This window comes from Asparagus officinalis, chromosome 2 (assembly GCF_001876935.1).
Source record: "Asparagus officinalis chromosome 2, Aspof.V1, whole genome shotgun sequence".
In the NCBI taxonomy this organism is placed as follows: domain Eukaryota; kingdom Viridiplantae; phylum Streptophyta; class Magnoliopsida; order Asparagales; family Asparagaceae; genus Asparagus; species Asparagus officinalis.
Genome location: NC_033795.1, coordinates 7,920,641 through 7,941,193, shown reverse-complemented (window position 1 = coordinate 7,941,193; position 20,553 = coordinate 7,920,641). Strand labels below are relative to the sequence as shown.

General features: G+C 35.3%; 3 protein-coding genes across 4 annotated transcripts; 2 read left to right on the top strand and 1 right to left on the bottom strand.

Moving 5' to 3' along the window:
• LOC109829383 (transcription factor FER-LIKE IRON DEFICIENCY-INDUCED TRANSCRIPTION FACTOR-like) lies at window positions 6,248-8,234 on the bottom strand. Its single transcript, XM_020396509.1, has 3 exons — window positions 7,845-8,234; window positions 7,024-7,416; window positions 6,248-6,656 (listed from the first exon to the last, which is right to left on the bottom strand). Exons 1-3 carry the CDS (start codon window positions 8,217-8,219, stop codon window positions 6,549-6,551), a joined length of 876 nt encoding a protein of 291 aa, XP_020252098.1. The 5' UTR covers window positions 8,220-8,234; the 3' UTR covers window positions 6,248-6,548.
• LOC109830774 (transcription factor FER-LIKE IRON DEFICIENCY-INDUCED TRANSCRIPTION FACTOR-like) lies at window positions 11,758-12,699 on the top strand. The gene is made up of 2 exons (XM_020398142.1): window positions 11,758-12,120; window positions 12,466-12,699. Exons 1-2 carry the CDS (start codon window positions 11,758-11,760, stop codon window positions 12,697-12,699), a joined length of 597 nt encoding a protein of 198 aa, XP_020253731.1.
• LOC109830120 (probable signal peptidase complex subunit 1) lies at window positions 18,413-19,590 on the top strand. 2 transcript variants are annotated; one of them, XM_020397279.1, is made up of 2 exons: window positions 18,413-18,549; window positions 19,078-19,590. In XM_020397279.1, the coding sequence occupies exon 2, from the start codon at window positions 19,078-19,080 to the stop codon at window positions 19,360-19,362; it is 285 nt and encodes a 94-aa protein (XP_020252868.1). In that variant the 5' UTR covers window positions 18,413-18,549; the 3' UTR covers window positions 19,363-19,590. The 2 variants fall into 2 exon arrangements, with proteins under 2 accessions (XP_020252868.1, XP_020252867.1); XM_020397278.1 differs by lacking the exon at window positions 18,413-18,549 and adding an exon at window positions 18,785-18,910.

Genomic DNA, 20,553 nt, shown 5'->3' with positions numbered 1-20,553 from the left:
GGTTCCTCAAAGCAATTTTCCCTTAAGACTATTGTTTGTGTTGGGTTGTTATTATTATATATATTAGTTGACGGGAGCTCTGTTAGAAAAGTATATCTCAAATAAAATTGTTAAAAATAGTATGTATTATATCATAATATAGTCACTTTTCATGATTTTTTTTTGGAAAAATTGCTTCAAGGCCCCAAAATCCAAAAAGTCATGTGACCCAGCCCCTCATACTTTTGGTTATGTGCTGCAGCCCCAAAATTTTGAATTTTTTTTGCCCAAACCCCTCTATCATGACTCCAGCTCATGTTTTCCTAAAAAACCCAATTTTACCCCTCCCAAAATCACTGTCATCTTCCCCCCAAAATCACACTTCTTCCTCCTCTTCCTTCCCCATCTCCTTCCTCCCTCCTCTGTCTCCTTCCTCCGCCGCTTCGACTCCCCCAGTCCTACAAGCGCTTTGTCAAGTCCTTCCGCCTCCTCGACGGCGACTCCTCCTCCCTCGTCGCCGACTGCTTCCGCGAGGTCCGCCTCATCTCCAGCATTCCCGCCGTCAGCAGCACCAAGCGCCTCGAAATCTTCGACGACAAGAAGAAGGTCATGAGTTTTAGGATCGTGGGAGGCAAGCACAGACTGAGCAACTACAGGTCATGAGTTCTAGATTCAAGGCAACCCTTTCTTCCAAATTTCAGTCATCAATATGTACTGCAAATGTGGGTGCTTGATCAATGCCCACAAAGCGTTTGATGAAATGCTTGTTAAAGATGTGGTCAACACGGCTGCGCTTATAACTGGTTACTCACAGAATGATCATCCTAAAGAGGCATTGGAGTTGCTTCCTAAAATGCTCGTACTTGGATTGAAACCTAACGAGTTTACTTTTGCGAGCCTTTTGAAGGCCACTGGTTCTGCTGCAAGTGTTGGAATTGGGGGAACAATTTCATGCTTTAAGTGTTAAATATTCTTGCAACTTGAATGTGTTTGTTGGGAGTTCATTGTTGGATATGTATGCACGTTTTGGGAAGATGGATGAGCCTTGTTTTGTGTTTGATCGGTTGGATTCCAAGAACGAAATCCCATGGAATGCTCTAATTGCTAGATATGCAAGAAAAGAAGAAGGCGAGAAGGCTCTTAAAATGTTAACTATTTTACAGTGCTTGTTAACTATATTCAGGTTCATGTTAACTATTTGAGGGTTCTTGTTAACTATATTCAGGTTCATGTTAACTATTTGAGGGTGCTTATTAACTATATTCAGGTTCATATTAACTATTTTAAGGTGCTTGTTAACTATATTCAGGTTCATGTTAACTATTTTAAGGTGCTTGTTAACTATATTCAGGTTCATGTTAACTATTTTAAGGTGCTTTGTTAACTATATTCAGGTTCATGTTAACTATTTTAAGGTGCTTTGTTAACTATATTCAGGTTCATGTTAACTATTTTAAGGTGCTTGTTAACTATATTCAGGTTCATGTTAACTATTTTAAGGTGCTTGTTAACTATATTCAGGTTCATGTTAACTATTTTAAGGTGCTTGTTAACTATATTCAGGTTCATGTTAACTATTTGAGGTGCTTGTTAACTATATTCAGGTTCATGTTAACTATTTGAGGTGCTTGTTAACTATATTCAGGTTCATGTTAACTATTTGAGGTGCTTGTTAACTATATTCAGGTTCATGTTAACTATTTTACGGTGCTTGTTAACTATATTCAGGTTCATGTTAACTATTTTACGGTGCTTGTTAACTATATTCAGGTTCATGTTAACTATTTTAAGGTGCTTGTTAACTATATTCAGGTTCATGTTAACTATTTTAAGGTGCTTGTTAACTATATTCAGGTTCATGTTAACTATTTTACGGTGCTTGTTAACTATATTCAGGTTCATGTTAACTATTTTACGGTGCTTGTTAACTATATTCAGGTTCATGTTAACTATTTTACGGTGCTTGTTAACTATATTCAGGTTCATGTTAACTATTTTACGGTGCTTGTTAACTATATTCAGGTTCATGCTAACTATTTTAAGGTGCTTGTTAACTATATTCAGGTTCATGTTAACTATTTTACGGTGCTTGTTAACTATATTCAGGTTCATGCTAACTATTTTAAGGTGCTTGTTAACTATATTCAGGTTCATGTTAACTATTTGAGGGTGCTTGTTAACTATATTAAGGTTCATGTTAACTATTTTAAGGTGCTTGTTAACTATATTCAGGTTCATGTTAACTATTTTACGGTGCTTGTTAACTATATTCAGGTTCATGTTAACTATTTTACGGTGCTTGTTAACTATATTCAGGTTCATGTTAACTATTTTACGGTGCTTGTTAACTATATTCAGGTTCATGTTAACTATTTTACGGTGCTTGTTAACTATATTCAGGTTCATGCTAACTATTTTAAGGGGAAAAATTGCTTCAAGGCCCCAAAATCCAAAAAGTCATGTGACCCAGCCCCTCATACTTTTGGTTATGTGCTGCAGCCCCAAAATTTTGAATTTTTTTTGCCCAAACCCCTCTATCATGACTCCAGCTCATGTTTTCCTAAAAAACCCAATTTTACCCCTCCCAAAATCACTGTCATCTTCCCCCCAAAATCACACTTCTTCCTCCTCTTCCTTCCCCATCTCCTTCCTCCCTCCTCTGTCTCCTTCCTCCGCCGCTTCGACTCCCCCCCAGTCCTATTCCTCCGCCGCTTCGACTCCCCCCCAGTCCTACAAGCGCTTCGTCAAGTCCTTCCGCCTCCTCGACGGCGACTCCTCCTCCCTCGTCGCCGACTGCTTCCGCGAGGTCCGCCTCATCTCCAGCATTCCCGCCGTCAGCAGCACCAAGCGCCTCGAAATCTTCGACGACAAGAAGAAGGTCATGAGTTTTAGGATCGTGGGAGGCGAGCACAGACTGAGCAACTACAGGTCATGAGTTCTAGATTCAAGGCAACCCTTTCTTCCAAATTTTAGTCATTAATATGTACTACAAATGTGGGTGCTTGATCAATGCCCACAAAGCGTTTGATGAAATGCTTGTTAAAGATGTGGTCAACACGGCTGCGCTTATAACTGGTTACTCACAGAATGATCATCCTAAAGAGGCATTGGAGTTGCTTCCTAAAATGCTCGTACTTGGATTGAAAACTAACGAGTTTACTTTTGCGAGCCTTTTGAAGGCCACTGGTTCTGCTGCAAGTGTTGGAATTAGGGGAACAATTTCATGCTTTAAGTGTTAAATATTCTTGCAACTTGAATGTGTTTGTTGGGGGTTCATTGTTGGATATGTATGCACGTTTTGGGAAGATGGATGAGCCTTGTTTTGTGTTTGATCGGTTGGATTCCAAGAACGAAATCCCATGGAATGCTCTAATTGCTAGATATGCAAGAAAAGAAGAAGGCGAGAAGGCTCTTAAAATGTTAACTATTTTACAGTGCTTGTTAACTATATTCAGGTTCATGTTAACTATTTGAGGGTTCTTGTTAACTATATTCAGGTTCATGTTAACTATTTAAGGGTGCTTATTAACTATATTCAGGTTCATATTAACTATTTTAAGGTGCTTGTTAACTATATTCAGGTTCATGTTAACTATTTAAGGGTGCTTATTAACTATATTCAGGTTCATATTAACTATTTTAAGGTGCTTGTTAACTATATTCAGGTTCATGTTAACTATTTTAAGGTGATTGTTAACTATATTCAGGTTCATGTTAACTATTTTAAGGTGCTTTGTTAACTATATTCAGGTTCATGTTAACTATTTTACGGTGCTTGTTAACTATATTCAGGTTCATGTTAACTATTTGAGGGTGTTTGTTAACTATATTCAGGTTCATGTTAACTATTTTAAGGTGCTTGTTAACTATATTCAGGTTCATGTTAATTATTTAAGGTGCTTGTTAACTATATTCAGGTTCATGTTAACTATTTTACGGTGCTTGTTAACTATATTCAGGTTCATGTTAACTATTTTAAGGTGCTTGTTAACTATATTCAGGTTAATGTTAACTATTTTACGGTGCTTGTTAACTATATGCAGGTTCATGTTAACTATTTGAGGGTGCTTGTTAACTATATTAAGGTTCATGTTAACTATTTTAAGGTGCTTGTTAACTATATTCAGGTTCATGTTAACTATTTTACGGTGCTTGTTAACTATATTCAGGTTCATGCCAATGGGAGAGGAGACTTCAAACTGACATCTAAATGGCAAAGCAAGCTCTTTGTGATGCTTTATCCGTTGAAAGGAAGCCTGAAGCTTTAACATGTTATCTGTGTAACTTAACAAGCTACCAATAAAAATTAACATGTTACATGTGTAACTTAACAATCTACCTGTGAAAGTTAACATGTTATCTGTGTAACTTAACAAGCTACCAAAAAAAGTTAACATGTTACCTGTGTAACTTAACAATCTAACAGAGTAACTTAACAAGCTAACAAAAGTATTTCAATAGTTAATGACTTATATAAGTATTTAAATAGTTAATAGGACAAATTTGTGCATCAATTTTATATCACATTTTCATTATAGTTCACATCCCTACAAAAGTATTTCAGTTCATATACACAGTTACTACATACATACAAAAATATTTAGCTATTACATCTACGTTTAAGGCAAGATGAAAGCCAAATAACATTGTGCCTACTGAGGCACCAGATTAAGGAAAAGGCCCAGATGGAATTACATTAGTGTAATAATTCATAACTTCACAATACACTGATACTCATTTTCATCTTGATGCAACTAATCTGAAGTCTGGGGAGGATGTGGATTGTGGCAAGAGGATCTCTCTGTTGGGCCACATTGTGCAATTCCAGGTGGATGCCATAACCTAAAACAAGCCAAAAAAACCCAAAACAATCAATCTTTTCCCCTCTTTTTAATATTTATTTATTTATTGAATTTAACTGGAAAATCAATGAGAAATACCTTGAAGGCAATGCAGTCATGGGTTTTGTTGGATAACAGGACATAACACGAGATCTCCTTCTCTAACTCAACTAATTAAACCAAAAAAAACATGAAATTAGACGAAGAACTGAACCCGACAAGATGAGGGTGGCCGATGTGGTGGTGGTGGCGGAGTTGAGGAGGCTGTGGAGGATGACCCGAAATGTTGAGGAGGGGCACGACGGGTGCTGGAGCGGCGACGGCGGCGGCTGCGGCGTTGAGGGAGGTGATAACACCTTATGAGGCGGCGCTGGAGTTTGAGAGAGAGGGAGTGGAGTTGGACGAGACGAAGAAGAGCGGAGCAAGAGGAGGAAGAAGGAGAAGATCTGGAGAAGAAGAAGATCTAGAAAAGAAGAAGAGGGGTAGTTTGGGGATTTATTTTCTTGGAAATTGTAATAAGGACTGAATCACATAGAATTTTCATTTTTGGGGCTGCAGCACATAACCAAAAGTATGAGGGGCTGGGTCATATGACTTTTTGGATTTTGGGGCCTTGAAGCAATTTTTCCTTTTTTTTTTCCTTTGCGCTTTCTTATGTTTTGCATCCGTATAAAAATCTATATTAGAGGACTGACAAACTGAGGGACCAAAGACGACATTGTATAAAATAATCAGTAATTTATATTCGAAATTATGATGACACTATCAAAAAAATAAAAAAAAAATGATACTTTAAGTGTAGTCAGCTTATCTATCATTAGTGGTGCTTACATTTAGATAGCCCCTATCTCAGATACAACCTCCCCGTGTTGCTACTGCTAAAACTTAGTTTTTGAGCAATACTTAGATTTGTTTACGGGAATCACGAGTAGTTCTAGTGTTAAATAAAAGGTATGATGTAGCTAAGATGGATTAATCTATAAATTTTTATTTCTTTAATACTTGTTATGTAAATGCACTTAATTTGTTGGCGAGAGTTTGTCCTGATTCCTAAGAATATTCCAAGTGTAACTGCCATGTTTGGCAAAAGGTTAAATATATGAACATTCCCAATATTGCAACGGTGTTGTTGCGTAGTGTTATAGTTGTGGTTGTTTGGTTCAATTTTAAAAATCTGTCCAAGGTCGTTTACAACTCACAGTTACGACTATTTTTATTATTCACTGATATTAAAACTTATTATGTAATTATTTACTTTTTTTTATTTTATCTTTAATTTCAAAGTCAAGTTCAAATCTTGACACAAAATCTTAGCTCCTATTTACCCACACAAAGGAGGACAAACATTTTATAATGTTACGCATACAATGTTAGCTCCTATTTACCCACACAAAGAAGGACAAACATTTTATAATGTTATGCATATGTTTATATATGATATCCTGAGACGATGTACATCTAATATCTACACTCAAGCACAAACATTTTATAATGTTATGCATATGTTTATATATGATATCCTGAGACGATGTACATCTAACATCTACACTCAAGCACAAACATTTTATAATGTTATGCATATGTTATATATGATATCCTGAGTCGATGTACATCTAATGTCAACACTCATCAAATACAATTAACAAAATTTTCCCGGATCTCTTTCTTCGTCTTCTCCTTTGCCGTATTGGCATTGATATGGAATGATGAGAGGAGAGTTCGCAAAAATTAGATACTCTGATGCATCTCAAACCCAAATCCCTCCTTAACAAGAGCACTAATCACCCATAACTTCAGTGAAGAAGCACTCATCATCATCTTTTCTGTTCCTTTTACCTGTATATTTCAAAAAACAAACCAACCAATTTCATTAATTCCATAGAGCCAATTTGAGAAGAGTAAAAAATCAAGGATTATCTGCGATTCATCACTCATATCATGGGAGCTAGTATAGCTATGTATTTATCATTCACATGTTATATTTTATCAACACATTTCCATTAGTTTTTAAATGTTTGTGAGAATCACATGAGAAACTAGACATTTATCAAGACCGTTCTCAGATAATTCCCATTTGAGTTAAAAAAAAGACTAACAATAAAATGCACTCATAATTAAAATCAAATAGCGCGTGCTAATAAAATAGATCATGAACCATAAGCAACTACTTCTCTATATCTATGAGAAAATAATGAGAACTTACATCCAAGGTTAGTGTTAGCATGAATCTATCACAGTGGAACGAGAGGTCAGAGTTCTGTACATGGAAGCATTCAAAGGACTCAATGGCACTGTACAGAGCTGATACAGCTCCATCTCTCTTATTGCAATCCATCCTTAAATAGAATGTTCCTTCACCAACTTCATGAGCCATCACATTCAGCATTTCCCCCCCAAATTGCTTCTTCTTTTTGTCGTAACACTCTTCAGTTTGCTTAGCCCTCAAATTATCAATTGGAACTCTGAAGAACATTTGGTCCTCTCTTGATGTTGGTGATGATCCAAGAAATGATATCTCATCTGCTAACTTCTTAGCTTGATCTTTGAGGCTCTGCACATAAACTATCGCGTCGCCAATGATTGAGGCTTTGTCCATCTAGAAAATACAATTACAAGTTTGAGGATGTATGAATGTTGAGGAGAAGAAAAATATCGGTCAAAAGGTTATTTACAAATGCACCATATCTACTATATATATGATAATGTAGCTAATTGCCATTTGTGTTCTATTTTATTTACAACATATATATTTCTTAGATTCCTGGAAGATGTTATTTTTTCCATTAGTTTTTAAACTCATATTGAAATCTAGTGGTAATTAATGTTCTCGGAAAATGTCTAACTCTGACCATCACATACGTGATTTGGAGAGCAAATTTAAAAAATAACAAGAAAACCACAACCGGGTGGATATGTGCAAATAATACCGAACATGAACGATAAATAGGTATATCTCTTTAGTAGTTAAAGAAGAGATGCATATTGTAATTAACAAAATAAAATGAAAATGAGAAAGATGATAACCTTGGTTATGTTAGGGACTAATGATCTCAAAGCATAGAGCTTCTCCTTCATCCTACTCCTCCTACTCCTCTCGGCCACCAGAGTCTTTGAGCGGTCCCTCTTACACTTCATCCTTTTCCTTGAAGAACTGCCTTCATCATAATTTTGCTTGCGATCCTCCTCCTCCTCCTCTAGGCTCAAGTTGTAGCTAGCAGGAGATTCTCCCATTGCATCTGTTGGCAAATCAATGCCAAAATCAAGCACATTGTCAAGAACACTAGTTTCAGGGAGCTCGAAGCCACCAAAACCTTGATTAGTATTCCAAATTATTGGATCAAACCCATCATTTGAGTGCAAGTAAGTTTGAGTTGAGAAGAAAAGTTGTGGGTGGTCCATTTTCTTAAGTATAGATAATAGCTACACAATCGGGTTATGAGTTCTCGTTGCGTGGACACACGTTAAGCTTATATAGGGAACGGGTACAAAATGTGGAAGGAATCGATGATTGGGATGTATGCTTCTCCTAGTGTGAACGGAATCAAGAGGTTGATGAGTGTTTAGTATTGTTAGTGTTAAATAACCTTTTTAAAAGTTAATCAGGGTTAAGCTTGAGATTAAAACAATAAGATAAGTAGTTACGGTGTCCCTGATAGTTGGAACGCTTACTAGTCCGTTGCTGCACGTGGATGTGGGGTAAGGACGCGTGCTAGCCACAACCCTCACCAATTTTAAAAAAAACCCTCAACTAGGGGGTTATCTCATAAAACCCTTCGCAACTATTTTAACTATTTCCCTTAACTTTTAAAATATGACTTGAACCCCTTCTGCTATGAGGTGTCTCGCACTTTATTTTCATAGTTTTCTCAAATAAGCCACTAGCATTATTAAATTAAAAACTGTAATGACTAAAAGAGCTTTGTTTGAAAAGAAATTAACTGATATGGAAAAAAAACAAAATTAAAAGAACCTACAAATTTTTATTTTACAGAAGAACCCACAACTATTAGTCTTGAATTCAATGTGTTTTGATGAGGGAAACACCATCATGAAAACAAACCCCAATTTTTTTATTTTTTTTTCAAACATTAGAAGCATGAATAGATACAAAACAAAAGAAATTTAAATTTTCAAAAGAAGAAAAAAATAATTTTGGTTTAGATCTGGACGTAGCACTGACTCTAGAGGAAGAAGAAGAGGGGAAAATACTAAAGGGAGGTACTTTAACAAAAAAAAAAAATTAAGAGAGAATAAGATTATAAATTCTTAATTTCTTAGGGGTGGTATGCTCATTTTAAACTATGTGATCGTCAAGTGTTTTGTTAGATTTAATTTGGGTTTTTTTTTGGCAGGGGTTGGGGTGGGGGGGTGGGGGGGTGGGGTGGATAAGTGAAAAAAGTTGAGGAGGCCTAGGGATTTGCTAGAGTGAAAATAATTGAGGGGTTTTTTTGAGACAACTCTATAGTTGAGGGGGTTTTCAAAAAATAATCTGAAATTTTTAGATGATATATATCCTTATTCATATGCAAAAAGATATTATATTTAAACTTTGATCCAAAGATTGGGATTTATGAGTTTAGGTTCTTGATATATAGCCATTGGTGATGACTACATGTCAAGCACCTTATCTTTTATACGTGGAATTTATTACTTTCACTTGTGTGTTCATGTGTTGATGACTAATTAATCTGCACTTATATGTCATAAAGAAAAATATTAAATACTATTAGTACATGTATTTTACATTTTTGCCATCATACAGTAATTAAAAGTGCAGTTACAGGCCAAATTCTTAATTAACAATCATTTAATGAGTAATATTCTGCCTTAGCTACACCAACGCTTTAGAGGAGCTCTCCTAACACATTGTTATTGAGTAAATAAACCTTCAAGTTGCTAAAAAAACCTATGTTTTTGACACGTAGCAACTAAGCAAACATGGGGAGGGTGGATCTGAGGCAGGAATTATCTGAATTATAAGCAAAACGGTAGATAAGCTGACTGGTTCACAATAATTAATAAATATAAAGTTTTTTTTATCCAATCACCACATTTCAAGCATAAATTAGTGATTTTTTTTATATATGTTGTCAATTTTGGTCCCTTGATTGATTGTTCTTTGGGTGGACGCGAGAGTGAAAGTGAACGTCACGGTGCATTTTTATATGGTAGAACAATATAAGAAAATGATGAAAAGATAAATGAGAAAATGTCATCCAATATCAAATTTATTGAAGATATGATAAACTTTGAGTTCTTATTATATCGCCATATAAAGCATACTTTTAATTAATTACTCTCCTCACTGCCTCCATATAGTTTTTAAGTGATTATTGTCACGTTCAAGGAATCAAGCCCTACAAACCTCAATTCTTTATTAAAAAAAACCAAAAATACTTTGAATAACTACTCTTTGAATACAATGCTTTTATAAACGTTCGGAATCTAGGATTTTGAAAATAATCTCTTAACTAACTAATGAATTAATGTTTATTCCAAAATTTTAATTAGAGAGTATAATCTCCAGATACCTAGGACTAACTCCATCTAAAATAATGCATAGAATCGTCATTTGCTGCGGCTGATCAAAACAGTTAGGAGGTTCTAATATGACTCTCATGGTCTTATGTTCGATTCCGAGCCGGGTTATCAAACAAAATGAAAAGAATGGTCTAGAAAAAGAAATAATTTTGTAAGTTAAATATTAAAGCTACGCTTGATTTGTAAAATACTTGTTTGGAAATATGCTTAAAACGGGGCCATGATTAATTCTGGCCTAATTTTCGGCTAAATTGGGTTGTGTTTGATCCATATGGGGGTGATTTGTAAAAGAACTTGTTTTAAACCTAAATTTTAACTTAAAAAGAAATGGGCGAAATCTAACCCTGTTTTAGATAAATACAAAAAAGTATCAAGGCTAGACCAGAACTGATTCTAGCTCAGTTTTAAAGAATTGCCAAACACTATATATTTTGCTATAAAAAAAGTTTTTGGGTTAGCAACACGGGAAGGTGATATCTGGCCTGGGGGTTATATGAAAACGCGACACATAAGTTGACTACTAAAGAATTATAAATCATGAACATTAGAAGTGATGCCCATTATCTAATTTTTATATGTTTTATTTTTTATTTCTTATTTTTTTTAATCAGAGGTCGTTGTCTGAGTTTTGCTGCTATCATCATATTCCAAAGCATAAATTACTCATTATGTAATTTTCTATGTATATTATATATCCAAGCGCTAACTCTGGTCTGTCTTGTTCGTTTCTGATTTAGGTAAGATCGAGTTATATTTCAAAGTTGTTTGGCTTGCAGAAAATTATAACCTTAGATTGAGAAAACAAAAAAAGAGCTATATATGTGCTTTGAACTCTATTACCACACATATTTAAGAAAAAAGAAATCAGTGATAAAAAATAAGGATACAAACTAAAATGAATTCTATGAGTTGCTTTTCATTGTGGATCAGCCTCCATAAATACTCGTAAATTAGAAAACCAATAATGATGAAGAATTACATTATACTTGAATCGCGTGCCTTCTAAATAACATTTGGATAAGATACAGATGCAAATATAAATACATAAAAGTAAAAACTCATCAAACGTAGCTCTAGAGGGTTGTGGTTTACACGTGCCCATACCCCCACATTCACGTGCAAGAACGGGCTAGCACATGTTCCAACTATTACGGAAATAGTCATCACGTTATTAATTTTTTAAATCTTTATATTCACCCTGATTAACCCTTAAAAATGTTGTTTAACACTAGTACTAACAACTCATCAACCTCTCGATTCCCTCCACACTAGAGAAAAAGCCATGTCCCAAAATGTTGATTCCTTTCAGATTCTGTACTCATGTTCCTATATAAACTAACTGGTGCCCATGCAATGAAATCATAACTTGATTGAATAGCTACTAGCTAGCTAAAAGATGGACCACCAACAACTTTTCTTCTCAACTCGAACTTACTTCGACTCCAATGATGAATTCGATTCAACTATTGGGAGCATCGATCAAGATTTTGATGGTTTCATGTTTTCTAATGCTAGTGTTGTTGATGATGCGTTTGATTTTGGCATTGGCTTGCCAATAGACACAATAGGGGAATCCCCAAGCTTTGACTTGAGCTTAGAGGAGGAGGGTTGCAAGCAAAATTATGATGAAGGCAATTCCTCAAGGAAAAGGATGAAGTGTAAGAGAGATCGTTCAAAGACTTTGGTGGCTGAAAGGAGGAGGAGTAGAATGAAGGATAAGCTCTATGCTTTGAGATCATTAGTTCCTAACATAACCAAGGCTATATTCTTTCTCATCACCCCCCAAAAAAAAATCTATTAGCGTGAACACCCCAAATTCCTATCATACACGTTTTTCAATCCCTCGGTATTTAAACTTCTTTGGGAATCATGTGATGGTCAGAGTTAGATATTTTCCACGAACATTACCATGTGAGCTAAATTTTAAGGGAAAATCCTAATATCATGAGGATAAGGGAGTATATATATATATGCTAATAAAACAGAAAATTTGTGATAAATAGCTAATATCCTTATAGTACATGACATGCATTTTCAAATAATGGTCTGCGTGAGAATGGATAATGCCTACATGTATACTCACATTTGTAATTGTATTATGCAGATGGATAAAGCCTCGATCATCGGCGACGCAATAGTTTATGTGCAGAGCCTCAAAGACGAAGCTAAGAAGCTATCGGACGATATATCAATTCTTGAGTCATCACCAACATCTAAAGATGACCAAATATTCCTCAGAGTCCCAATTGATAATATGGGGGTTAAGCAAACTGAACAGTATCACTACAAGAAGAAGCAATGTGGGGGGAAAATATATACTGAATGTGATGGCTCATGAAGTTGGTCAAGGGAGATTCTGTTTGAGGGTGGATTGCAATAAGAGGGATGGAGTTGTATCGGCTCTTTATAGTGCCGTTGAGTCCTTTGAATGCTTTCATATAGAGAGCTCTGACCTTTCGCTCAACTCTGATAGATTTGTGCTGTCACTGACCCTTGATCATGTGAGTTCTCAACCCTTTACAGGGATTTTTCGATTATTTATATATTTATCTATAGCTAATGGTTGAACATATACAGCACCGGGATTTTTAGCTAGCTTAGTGATTTTTTGGGTGGATCTGGGAGTTTTTAGATATCGTGGAAGCTATTGGTGAGTGGGTGACGACAAGGTCCGCTCCTCATTCTCATTATCTTCCTCTGATCTCTTTACACTTCCTAATTTTGTTAGATTGTCAGTCTGTAATAGAAACATGTTTCTCTTTTTCTATATATATTCATATCCAGGAGTAGGGTATCTCACCCTGCTTATTGTTCTTAAAAAAAATACAACACCGGGTTATGGGAGTCACCTCAAAATGTTCTTGACAAATGTCTAACTCAGAACAAACACGTGATTTTAACAAAATATAAATACTGATAAAGAAAATACACCCTCACAGGGGTAAAAGTATGTACAAGATAATAAAATTGAGGGTTGATTTTGGAAACATCTAACTTTGGGGGTTTTGCAGATAAGGCCCCCTCACTATTTTAATTCCACAAGACCACTTTGATCTTTAAGCGCTTTTGCACATAGCCCCCATGGACTTCTTTTTATTCCACTAAAACCCCTTAAAATTTTTCACTTTAACCCCCTAAAGTAACACCCTCAAGTATAACATGACCAGGAAAGACAGCATTAACGCCCCTCAACCATCAAAATCAAAGGGAACAAGTAGCCACATCTCAAAGCACATGAATTGTATCCGTAAATTTCTTCTTGGCTGATTGGTTTGTATTTGAAATATACAGGTTAAAGGAGTAGGAGAGATGATGTTGAGTGCTTCTTCGATGAAGTCATGGGTGATGAGTGCTCTCGTTAAGGAGGGGTTCGGGTTTGATATGCGGCAGAACGTATTAATTATAGCTGACTTTAGTACTTAGTTCCATCTTCTTATTGTTGGTATATTAGCTAAAAATACTACTATAAAACTAAAAAAAACAAGCTTTGAAGATGGAAGGGAACTTCTCTTAGTGTGATAGAGGTGTGCGGAAGCAATGTCCGTAAGAGTAGATTTAGCCTCTATGAGATTATCTCTCGGTGAAACAGGTTATTGGCGGCCTACCCTCCAGAATTCAGTGATCGTCGAGCAAGCGTGCACTTGCAATGTTGTAGGCCCTTGAACAACTCTAATTTGTTTCTTCCTTAACAACTGAGAGGAGTAGAGAGTTTTACGAGAGGAAATCTGAGAATTTGATGAGAAGCTTGTTGTACTCTGTTGTACTTTAGAGGAGGAAGTTGTCGATTTCATAAAGCAAAAGAGATCTATATGAATCTTTCTACAACTGTAAAGTTTCTTGAAAATGCAAGAAATAGCTATTTTTTCTTGGGCAATGGAAGACTCAGCTTACAGGGCAGAAAGAAGTAATAATCACAATTTTTTTGAAAGAGAAAAACAGGGTGAGTTACCCTGTTCATATGTAATATTACTACGATAATGAGAATGTACAATACTAGGAGAGCTTAGTGGCAGACCCTGCAAATGGAGAAGAGAGGATTATCATGACTATCCCAACCCCCATTGCAAAAGGCAGCAACCAAGCTTCCGAACCCAAATACTAATATAGTCTCTGCTCAACTGTCAGTAACAAAATAAACCAACACAAAGCGAAGAGAACAACAGAAACATAACCATATAAAACTGAGTTTATAACTGATTACTGGAGTGAAGAGCTTCTGAGTCAGTTATCTGCCGAGAAGTTGTCACCAACTGCATCGTCCGCATTTGTTTTAGCTAGCTCCTTCAGTCTCAGGTTAGTGGCCGCCTTGAGTAGTTTGCTTGATAGTTTATTTGTTATTGTTCCTATCCAGAATAAGGTGTATCTAGCAACATTAGAGGCTGTTTGCTGAGGATTAGCTTGAATATCATTAAAAATAAGATTGTTGCGGCTGTTCCATATCCACCAACAGAAGCATGCATGGCAGCATTATTTTCCATAGAACTTTAAGGTCATGGTTGAACATGGGGTTTCTTTTGATAGAGATCAAGGAACTTATGTCCTGGGGCCAACACTCGAAGGATATATGAGGTACAAGAGTAGACCATGTTGAGGAAGAAAATGAACATCTGATGAACAGATGGTCCTGAGACTCTATGCCCTAATTGCATAGAGGGCAACATGGGTCACTTGTCTAACCTTTAGTTACAATATTATATTTGGTTTGTAACTTTTGTTCGTTGAGGATCCAAAAAAATATTTTAACCTTCGGAGGGATTGGAGATTTTCAAATAAAATTGAAGAGGTAGGATGAGGTTCCTCCGGAGTTGGTGATAGAGTAGAAGGATTGGACTGAGTGGTGAGGCCACCAAAGGCTATCCTGGTTGGAGCTTCCTGCTAGTATGAAAGGTTCCAGATGGGAGAGAAGAGCTAAGCTTTCAGTTCTATCCTCTAGAGTGATCCCTCTTCTGAGAATTGAATGTCAATTCCAAGAGTTGCGCATCATAATACCTTGAGAGTAGGTGGAGCAGAAGTGAGAGAAGGCTAAATGATGAGCTCTTAGGAATAGACTGCTAAGAGAGTTCACACTTGTTCATCTATCTTGCCAAAATCTACATGTTTTACCATCACCTACATTCCATTTAACATGACTAAAGAAAGTTTAGTGAATTGGGAATAAATCATGTATAAGTTTAGAAGTCGAGCCTTTGGGGAGATGAACAACAATGAAGTATAAGGAGGGCAAGAAAGAATTTTTTCTCTATTCACTTTGTCCGTCCAAATCGAAGGGATTTTCTACCTCTGCGCTCTCTAGTTCATTTTTGTATTTCTCTCACTTCACTCCACCTCATAATTCCATTCCTTTCTAAAACTCCCATACAAGTAAGAATTTTTACTTTTGTTCCTTTCTCTACATCACCTCTCCCCCTACCAAACTAAACCTTAGTATAATTTTGAAAGTTCATAGGGTTTACCGCAAAACACTGAAAATTCATGAGAGTAGTTTGGTCTAATCTACACCAAGACCTTAGTGGAACCTTCCAACCAATTATTAACTTGTTGTTATTGAGTAAACAAATCTAAAATTTTCTCAAAAACTAAGTTTTGACTTTTGAGTATGTAGAACATAAACAACGAGGGGAGGTTGGATCTAAGCTAGAGGCTATCTAAACATAAGCGAAATAAAAGGCCAACCTCTACACATCCAATAAGTTAAATATTAGCGATAACTAACCTCACATTGATTTTTCATCTTGAAATTAGTCTTTCAATCAAAATCATTGAAATTGTCATTTAGATCCCTCAATTTTTAAATTATTTTAAAATTAGTCTATCAAATCATGGAGATTACTATGTGGCATGTCAACTCCTATAAGTTGTTTCAAATTTATCCCTCCATTTGCTAATTCTACCTCCTATTTGAGGGATTAATTTCAAACTAACTTAATAAATAAAAATAGCACTTTCAATGATTTGAGAAAGTAATTCTCAATGTGAAAGAGTTAAGTGACTAATATGAAAAAAAAAACCCTAAAATATTGCTAGCTTACAAGTAACAAAGAGTTAAGTGACTTAATGCTTAGTTACTACCTTTAATTTGTTACTTTGATAGTGTCTTAAATAAACTTGGTGAAAGGAAGTGATATCTTAGGAGGTAATGTCGGACCAAATATAGTTTAAGGTTAGGCAGATGATAAATTCAATAGTTCGCGGGAGTATGTAGCACTAAAAAAAGCTTAGGAGATATGAAAAGGACAAATCTAATCTAACAGCTTAAAGGGCAAATAGAAACGAGCGCTTAAACATTGAGATTTTTTCCCCCTTAGAAATCATCTTTAAAATAAGGTAATTATACATAAACACCTTTCAATTTTAATTTATACGAAAACCATATTTAAAGTGGGTTTTTATTGCAATCAACCACCTCTCACTCAAATTTTCAGTAAAAAATCAAAATTACCCTTAAAATACTTACATTCAAGGCACGTGGCTATTTTTCTTTTTTTAAGTCTTTTTAGGATACGAGGAGGCACGTATTTTGGACTTGAATTTCTTTAAGTATATTTTTAATTTTTTCAGCGAAACTTTAAGCGAGAGGTGATTGATTAATTGCAACAAAAACCCATATTTGTGAGCATGTATAAACACAATATATCCAAGAATATCAAAGAAATAATTATTGTTATAAAATCTCAACGTTTTAATTCCATTTCATATTTGGCTTAACTTTAGGTTGTACTTTAAAATTTATTCTAATTCTAAAAATTAATAATTGCATAAGACTTGATGCAAATTATTATCAAAAAATATAATTTTTTTCTTATTATTCATTATTCACTTGTATTATTTACTCGTGCCATAATCAGGCACCATAATTCTCACAAATTATACTTTTGGGCTTTGTTCGTGTATACGACTACATAATTTAGTCTCTAAGATTCATAAACATATCATTTTCGGTATTGTGTGTCCTTTTTTATTTTTATGTTTGGTGTTGAATTCATTTTTTCTCATTTCATGTTATTATCCTTGTCCATTATTGGTTTGAAAAAATATAATATATTCAATGTTAGATTTTGTAGGCTAAATTTCATAATCTTTACTTTGTGCATTGTTTGCGCAGAAAATTTGTTATTATGATCTAATACGGAAATAGTTAGGGAATACATTGGTACAAATCATATTTGAGATAAAGCTTACCAACACCAATTTTTACTCTTTGTAAAAACCAATAATTTTTCTCAAGCGTAAAAATATATTACAATTACTTAACTCAACAAAGAACTAACATTATATCAAGGCATAAACATGCAAACAGATTTCTGTAAATAGACCCGTAAAACTCGTATATATTAGTTAACCGATATTATAAATTATAACCAATTTGGGATATGATATTTTATAGTTACTCAAATCTATTTGAAATTTAGTGTATTGAAATATGTTCACCAAATAACAAAGTAGTGATAACTTACCTGAGATATCCTTTCCCTTTATTTTTTTTTTAAAATCCAAAATCCTTTGATTTTTTTTTGTAACTGAAAATTTAGGCAATTAATTATCAAAAAATTAGACATTTTAATAAAGATGGACGGTTAAGATTGATATGGAAGGGTAAGGTAATAATTCAGTAAAGATGGACAGCTAAATAAATGTACACGTGACAAAAAAAATTTGAGAAGAGAAGAACTGACATGATAAGCTCTGAAAAGATTAAACTCTAAAATTTTTACTTCAAAGCATACATTTAATTATAAAATTAAAATTAAATGATAATTTTCATATAATTATCCTATTTTAAAGGGGGTTTTCTAGAGGAGAAAAACCCTATAAATTATGAATGGAAGAAGGCTGTAGAACATGGATAGACCGTCTATCCCTATACGGGCTTCAATCGACCCTTCATGGACTGGGCCAGGGCCTGTCGCTTTCTTCCATCACCTGCAGCCCAACCAGAAGAATTTAAGTATAAATATCGTTATTTTAAGGGTCTGTTCTGGTAATATTACATTCAATATCTGCAAAATCTCTTTTTGTGAGGGACTTTACTGTTTTGGTAATATTACATTCAATATCTGCAAAATCTCTTTTTAGGAGGGACTTTACGGTCTTTCAATGGCTTAATTACTGTCCGCTCTCGTTTAGTTTCGAGCATTTTGTTCGTGAAGCCGCCTCCGCACTCTCCGTACTCGCGATCTCCTCGGCCCCGGTAAGAATCAATTGGGTTTAGGGTTAGAGTTAGAGAGTCATTTGATTTCTATATTTTTACCAATTTCTTCGATTAGTTTTGGCGATTCTAAGGGTTTAGGGCTTTAATCTCAGTTTAATTTGCTGATTTGTGTCTGATGAGGGTTTTGTTCCGGGTAGATCGAGAATCATGTCTTATTGTTGGGTTGATTTTTTTTTCTATTTGATTGAAATCTTGTAGAATTTTGGATTAATCGGTTATTTTTCGATCTAGGTTTGGGATTTTTGAGGTTCTGTGCTAAAATTGAATCTTGGACCGGATCCTGTTAGAATTACTATCTTTTTGCAAGAGTTTCAGTGTCTTGGATGTGATGCCAATAAAGGTTCTTTTTTAGGGGAATTTATTCACTGTTTTTGGCATAATTCCGGTTTAAAATTGTCATTTCTTTGTAGTAAGAGTATAAAGCTGAAAATTTTACCCTTATTATTGGTTGTTTAGTGCAAAAGTTGGAATCTTGAACCAGTGTTTACTTTTCTTTTGGATTTATAGATGGATTGGCAAGGCCAGAAGCTCTCAGAGAAGATGATGGAGATAATGCTCGTCATATTCTCTGTTGTCTCCTTCATTGTTGGGTATACTATTGGGTCATTCCAAATGATGCTTTTTATTTATGCCGGCGGAGTTCTCTTGACTGCATTGATCACCATTCCCAATTGGCCGTTCTTTAATCGCCACCCTCTGAATTGGTTGGACCCGAGTGAGGCGGAGCGCCACCCGAAACCGCAGGTGGTTGCACCCTCAAAGAAGAAGGGATCCAAGAACCATCAGAAGTAGGGTTCATGTTGCAGGTTAGACTTGAAAAGATTTGTTGATGAGAAAATGACTGATCCAGTTGAATGCTTCTCTTAGTGGATTCTTATGGATTGATATTGTTCTGTGTTGCCAATTGAATTCTAAACTTTACATAGATTGCATGTTGCTTTGACATATTTGTTTTTCTATCTTCTGCTTGTGTTGAATATGCTTTGAAGCTCAGGAATTTAGTTTAGCATGGTCATCATATGTTTTCCATTTGATAGGATATGGTGTTTATGCAAAGTTACTTTTTGTGTCTAATGGTCATACTTCTGTCGAATGCCATAGTTTTGTTTCACAAGGCCAGTTGCATTCATGTATTCGCTCTTCGATTTCCGTGTTTGTTTGCATGTGATAAAAAACTATAAGCCTATGAGCCTCCTACACACTTTTGTATAAGAGTTGAGCACATTGACCCATGGTTCATCATGTGGCTTCATAGTCCTTATGCTCATTGATGCTGCATTGAACTCTCAAGTTATATAATTCTTATATGTATCGTCGGGTGAGAAAGGCAGGACAATCAATAGTTTCCATGCAAATTACACAAGCCTAATTATGGCTATTATTTATGCTTGATGTAGTTTTATGAGTTACAAGACTTACCAAGTTTGATCATGGAAGTGTAGAAATACAACTTCTTTGATGAGCAATGTATACCTGCTAGTGTTGAATAAAATATTGGTTATTAGTTAGGCTTTAGTCCGTACTTGCCCCCTACACTATAAAATTTATCCCTTATTAACCCCTGAACTAATTTTGGTCTTACTTTGCCCCCCCCGAACTTTTAAATAAGTCCTTCCTTACTCCTGAAATATTTTCAGCCCCACCTTACCCCTTGAACTTTCACTTTTTCTCTCAGAAATCCATTTAAAAGACCTGTAAAGTAATAAAATGAGAGGTCGTAAATAGGTGCTGAATTGATAGTTTAGGGGGTAAGCAGGGAACAAATCCATTAGTTTATGGGGGCATCTAGAGACTAAAAGTAGTTCATGAGGTGAGAAAGGAGGTAAGAAAGTACAAATTTAGTAGTTAGGAGGCAATTGGGCATGAAGCCCATTAGTCATTAAATTTAGATATTAGTTTTGTGTGGATTTCTATGGCGTCTAGAGACTAAAAGTAGTTCTGGAGGTAAGAAAATACAAATTTGATAGTTAGGGGGCAAGTTGG